This window comes from Diplotaxodon limnothrissa, linkage group LG9 (genome assembly GCF_057381915.1).
Source record: "Diplotaxodon limnothrissa isolate DT_005_m linkage group LG9, D_limnothrissa_male_GT1.1, whole genome shotgun sequence".
NCBI classification, from domain to species: domain Eukaryota; kingdom Metazoa; phylum Chordata; class Actinopteri; order Cichliformes; family Cichlidae; genus Diplotaxodon; species Diplotaxodon limnothrissa.
The window spans coordinates 28546038-28551806 of NC_140604.1; the positions used below are offsets into that span (position 1 = coordinate 28546038).

General features: G+C 49.7%; 1 protein-coding gene across 1 annotated transcript; it reads right to left on the bottom strand.

The window, feature by feature from the left end:
* Positions 1-1988: 1988 nt before the first annotated feature.
* skida1 (SKI/DACH domain containing 1) lies at positions 1989-4508 on the bottom strand. The gene has a single exon (XM_085362459.1). The coding sequence runs from the start codon at positions 4506-4508 to the stop codon at positions 1989-1991; it is 2520 nt and encodes an 839-aa protein (XP_085218585.1).
* Positions 4509-5769: the final 1261 nt, after the last annotated feature.

Below are 5769 nucleotides of genomic sequence, written 5' to 3' on the forward strand. Positions count from 1 at the left end.
CTGCAACTGCCATTAAAAACATCCACACATTCACTTAAAATGCCTATACGTGTAGGTGCTTCTCGACCACTTGATTTAAAGGCGTGTAGGCTTGAGTCTGAGTTGGTACTGCTATGGGTGGGGGCTACATTAAACAGGTCTGGGATAGCCTGCTACTACGCCGAGAGCGGCCATATTAAAAAAAAGAGGCTACATTCAGAACGGTGAGATGATGATGATGATGATGATGATGATGATGCGTTTAGGAAATAAAAAGGAAGCGAGATTTCAGAGAACCTGATTGCATTTCTGCCTTCCCTATAAGGAAGGCAGCCAATGATAGTAAAGAACTGTGTTTTTCTTTCATCTTTAAGAACAACGAGACTGAGAATGAGGGATGAGAAAATCAGCATTTGGATGGTTCGGCCGCACATGGCTGAATTGTAAATAATAAAATATTTAACCTCAAATCAAACAGTCAATCTTCCGGCAGTGGGGGCTTTCCCTTTTTGCATCAACAGCTCTCGCGCGTAATTTCACGTTTGTTAGAAATCCCTAAAGCTGAAAAACAACCTAAACACATTCAAAATGCAATGCATTTAAGCCCCTCTCATGTGCTTGGTCGCATTGTTTCTTATTAGTGGCTAGAAGGTGTTTTCACGCAGATTTTTTTTTTCGTTTTTCTTTTCTTTCTTGGTGCCTCCCCCTACACTCCCCCTCCCTCCCGTTATCACTAAATCACATCCCATTTTGTCTGCATTTTATATTTTCTTGAATTATTTACATGTTCACCACGCGCACACTCTCCCCGGCACAACTTCTTATTGCGTCCAGAGGAAGCCGAGGCCACATGGACCTAGAGGGACACAAATCTGTCGAGTCTGTCGTGAGACCTCATAAAGGAGGCTTATTCATTCAAAAAAAAATTCTTTCTGTTTTTTTTTTTTTTTTTTGATTGTCTGTATACAAGGCCCGCGTTGTGTTTGGGCCTGCGTATGTGCAGTCACACGCTTGCAAACCAGGAAATAGTCCGCAGAAATAAAAACATGACTGAAAACCAGAATACAACCACCCTTAGAAAAATAATCATTTTAAATAATAACACCAACAACAATAATAATAAAAGAAATCCCACAACCACCGAGAATAAATTTATGTCAAATCTAATAAAGGCTTAACCGTGAGCATATGACCAGACATTAACTGAGCTTTTCTTGTATACATGTCTGAAACTGAATATTTGGGCACATGGATGTTTGTGGCCAAGCTGGTTAGCACGCCAGAGGAAAGACAGCGCTGATATATATAAAATATGCCAAGTGGCACAGAATGGGAAACCCTGATTTTTATATTATTATAATTATTATTATTTTATGATTTGCTCAGTCAAGTTTACTCCTCAATCCTAGCAAGTTTTTTTTTCTTTTTTAAAGTAGCCTCGTCCCAAGGAATGCTGTGATTTTTTTACCCCCCCCTTCCTTCTTTCAGACAAAGCACAAACCACTGAAACCCGGCACTATACAATCCAACAGGTCGAGCAAATTAGAAAAGCGAACAAGAAACATTCGAGTTCACACACACACACACACACACACACACACACACACACACACACACACACACACACACACACACACACACACACACACACACACACACACACAGTCGCGTGAACACACCATTGAGAATAGATATTGCTTAGGATAGCTTATTTTAACACAAGTTTTTTTTTTAAATCTTATATCCACGAGCGGTGTCTCACAGTCCTGTGGGCGTTTTCAGAGGCTCCGAAAAGGGGGGAATCTTGTGGGTTTTCCTCGATCGAGCTTGAAAACAAAGCGGAATGTAAATCCATTCTCAGGAGAGAAAAGGGGGGACAGAAAAGAAACAACACCGATAAAGTTGCGAGCATTTCGGTGCGCACAGGTTAAGACTCGGGCTACGTTTGGGTTGGAAATGGTGAGGGCTTTTTCAGGGCTTTTTTTTGCTTTAAAAAACAGCTCCGCCGTCTATTTCCTAGTTCTGTGAACGTGTGGGGGAGGGAGAATCTGGCCGCCTGGCTGCCACCTCCACACGGGGTGGGACGGAGGGGGAGGCCCGGGGCCCCTCAGCGAGTTCAGGGAGTAAGCGGGGCACAAATCCCCGTCGCTGCCAACAATCAGCGACGGCGGGGATGGGAAATTTGCCATTAGGCTGAAAGGCATTTTTGCCGGCGATGCTACAGTGTTCACGTTGCTGCGTTTGCGTCTGCTCGGTAAATCCTCCGTGGATGCCTCCTCGCGCCCCACGGGACGAGAACAAGAAGAAGAAGAAGAAGAGGAGGACGACGACGACGAAGAAGAAGAGGCAGCCTTGTGGACCCTGGATAGGTTTTGTTTTGTTTGCGTCCTGGAAACTCTGGGTTTCTTACTCCCCTGCACCGGAGCCCTGCAGTTTTTGTGCCTGTGCTCCCCCTCCTCGATACACGGGGCGTCTTGACTACTTCTGCATTCCTGAGGACCACAGGGGGACCTGAGGGCCACATCGGGGCTCTTCTCTGTGGCTTTAATCCCACTGTTGGAAAAATCTCCTTGTTTTATGGCTCCGCTGGGATAGTGGCCATTGTTGCTCTCTGTTTTATCTCCTTTGCATTTAGCTACAGTGGCCTGGCTCTGGTATTCATACTCATCACAGCTATCCTCCACTTTAACTTTCACATTGTGGAGACTGAACGGCGGCGTCCTGGCTGTCCTGTCCGAAGAGGAGGTGGCGGTCACAGAGGGCTCCTCTGACTCGGTCTTTATTTTTTTCAGTGCAGTGGGCAGACTTGGGCTGGCGATCGCTTTCGCATCCCTCCTGTCCACAAATTTCTGGGTCTGCTTGGCCTCTTTACTGTGGTCATACTGAGCCCTCAGTCCCGGGGGGCATTTGATGGGATGCCCCTGTGTCCTGCGTGAAGGGTGAGAGGCCTTATTCCGATTGGGTCCCAGTGAATATGTGATGAGCTCATCCACAGTGTCGGCCTGGTTCAGATTTTCCCTTTTAGACTCGCTGAAAAAGCTCTCCCCCACAGAAGCTGAGTTAAAGTTTTGGGGCTGCGAGGGTCCCGAGTCCTGCTCTGTCTCTCTGCATGTGAATTCACATTTCTGAAGTTTGTCCTGTCTCCTGTCCCGTGATTGCGAAGCAGCAACATGTCCGAGGGTCTTGTGCTCTTTTTCGTGCTGCACTGGGTTGTTGTAGTGAAACGTAGGCTGCAGGACCAAAGGTGCTTTGCTGGTGTTGAGACTTTTGGCAAGCGATCCGACCCGCGCCCGTCTGAATCGGATGCTCTGAACCGAAACACGGCTCGAAACTGAGCTGGAGTCGGACTGAGAGGAGCTCTCTTCCTCCTCCTCCTCCTCTGAGCTGACCTCTGAACTCTCCGACTGAGTGTCATCTTCTTCCTCGCCGTCCTCTTCTTCTTCCGAACTGGCGGAGTTGCTGCTGGTGGAAAAGCCAGAGCCGAGGTCCCAGTCGGGGTAAGCCCGTTCCGAGTAGGTGCTGGACTCGGTGTCGCTGCTGTAACTCTCCGGGAAAGTTGGCTCGTGGTGGTGGTGGTGGTGATGATGATGATGTTGGTGGTGGTGATGGTGGTGGGGTCGGGGGTCGAGATAAAAATCTGGACCGAGGTGAAAAGCACCGAAAGAAGTCCCGTGACTTCCAGACGATTTGGGTTGCACGAGCAGCACCGGCGGTGCGTGGTGGTGCGCGTGCCTGCTTCTGCTCCACGAGTGCCTCGCGCTGTCCCTCCCGCCGCCCCCCTCGCGCCTCCTCTTCCTTTTGTGAAGTAGGTCGCCGGCTGAGCGAGAGAGCCTGGACTGAGCAGCTATGGCGGACTGAAGCACCACCGGCTGCCGGCTCACCGCGCTCCGGAAAAACGAGTGCCTTTGGCTCAAAGTGACGCGGTTCCCTGTTATTTTCGCTGTTTCATAGTTTTTAAAGTGTTTGTAACTGGACTTGGTCGCCGAACGGCAATCCCGTCCGTGCGTTTTGTGATAAAACTGAGGTAGTTTGGAGTCGGTAAGGCAAGGAGTCAGCTCCTTCTTCCTGCCCACTTTGCCGTGGAGTGTGAGAGTCTCCGGGACGCCGTGCTGCAAACTAAACCAAACTTTTTCCCTCCACAGCTCGCCGTCAGCACGGAGGAACCCCGAGGACTCGTCCTCATCCCCGGGGGAGCACGCCGCTTTCGCTTTCCTTTTGTTGGACTTCAACACCCGCTCCGTCTTGCAGGAGAAATACAGAGCCTCCACGTCCTCCCGCGATATGAGAGTGCATTTGGCGGCGTGGAAAGCTATAGAGTTTATTGCTTTGAGCTTCCGTAGCTCTTCCAGGTCGCACTGGTGCTTCTTCACTTTCAGGTAGTCCATGCGCTTGTGCACCGTGGTCCGAGGGATGTTCTTCAGCAGGTCGGTGAAGACCTGGGACAAAGCAAACATTTGCTTGCCTTGGATGAGCAGGTATCCCAGCCTCACTCCTTGCATTTCCTCAAAGCCACACTCCAGGTCTCCCATGATTTGTGTGTATCCACTAGAATCTATTACTCCATGTAGTCAGCCTCAATATACTGTGGATTCACCAGTGAGTGGCATAGGTTAGCGAGCTTAAGGCATCCTGCTCACACCTATAATCCAGCCACACTGCTGCGTAATGAAAATGCAAACTTTGACATGCGGAGTTAAATGGAGCTGCCCCTGTCTAATAGATTGAATGAGCCGACAGCATCCACTCCTTGCTTCTTGCCCCGGGTCCGGCATGGTGGTGGAGGAATGCGACGGATGCGTCCACCAAGCCGGGGCTGCTACCTGCCTCTGCCGACTCCACTCCCCTCTGGTCGGCAGCAGGACGAGGGGTAGGTGTACACCACTGCCTCAGCCAGAGGGATAAAATAGCTAGAAGAGAGAGAGAGGGAGGGAGAGCGACAGAAAGGGAGGGAGAGAGGGTGTTGTGAGGGTGGGGGAAAGCAGAATGAGAGAGAGAGAGAGAGAATCAGATCCAGAGAGAAACAGAAAGAGCTAAAATGCAGCTGCTATTCTGGATGCTGGTTGAGCCACAAATAAAATGACAGGGAGAGAGAGAGAGAGGGGGGGGGGGCCTGTCTGGAGACACCTTCATCAATTAATGCCCCTGGAGTCGACGCCCATTGGACGCCGCTGACAGGTGATGCAATAAAAATGGATATTCCATCCCCACCCACCCGCCCACCTACCCCTCCAGCACCCTGCTATTACAATAGTTTACAACTGTGCCCACAGTCTCCGCCGTCTGAGTAAATAATGCTGTTGTGACATTTTTTCCTCGATAGCTAAATAAAGAGCTGCAGAAAATCCAGCCCAGTGCAGAGTTTGTGTAGAGCCGGTGTAAGTAGTCCGAACCGGAAAATAGTCATGACAGGACGGGATGTGTCGTGCTAATTCCCCCCGCGGTCGTCATCAGAATGTATGTAACCGTAGCATGCAATCGATTGCATGTTGGTAAAAATGACTCCAGTCAGCACGTGCTATTTTAGTCGGGCTGATGTGCGTTACGGACGTGCTGCTTAAACAAAGAAATTTGCCTCTTTTCCCCCCCCTCACTGCTTTCCCCCCTGACCAGTAAACATCAAACTTAACTGCTTTAGCGTGCTCGAGCCTTTTCTCCTGATTTTTCTTCCCCAAGGTTGTAGGCCTTCTATAGACTGACCTACTTATCAGCTGAGACCACATAGGCTCGCGTCCATCCGCCTGGTGATACCGTAATAAACGAACCGGCGCTCCCAGCGTTTCAGAAGCCATT

Coding starts and splice junctions, on each gene's coding strand:
- skida1 (XM_085362459.1), bottom strand. CDS start 4,508: ATGGGAGACCTGGAGTGTGGCTTTGAGGAAATGCAAGGAGTGAGGCTG.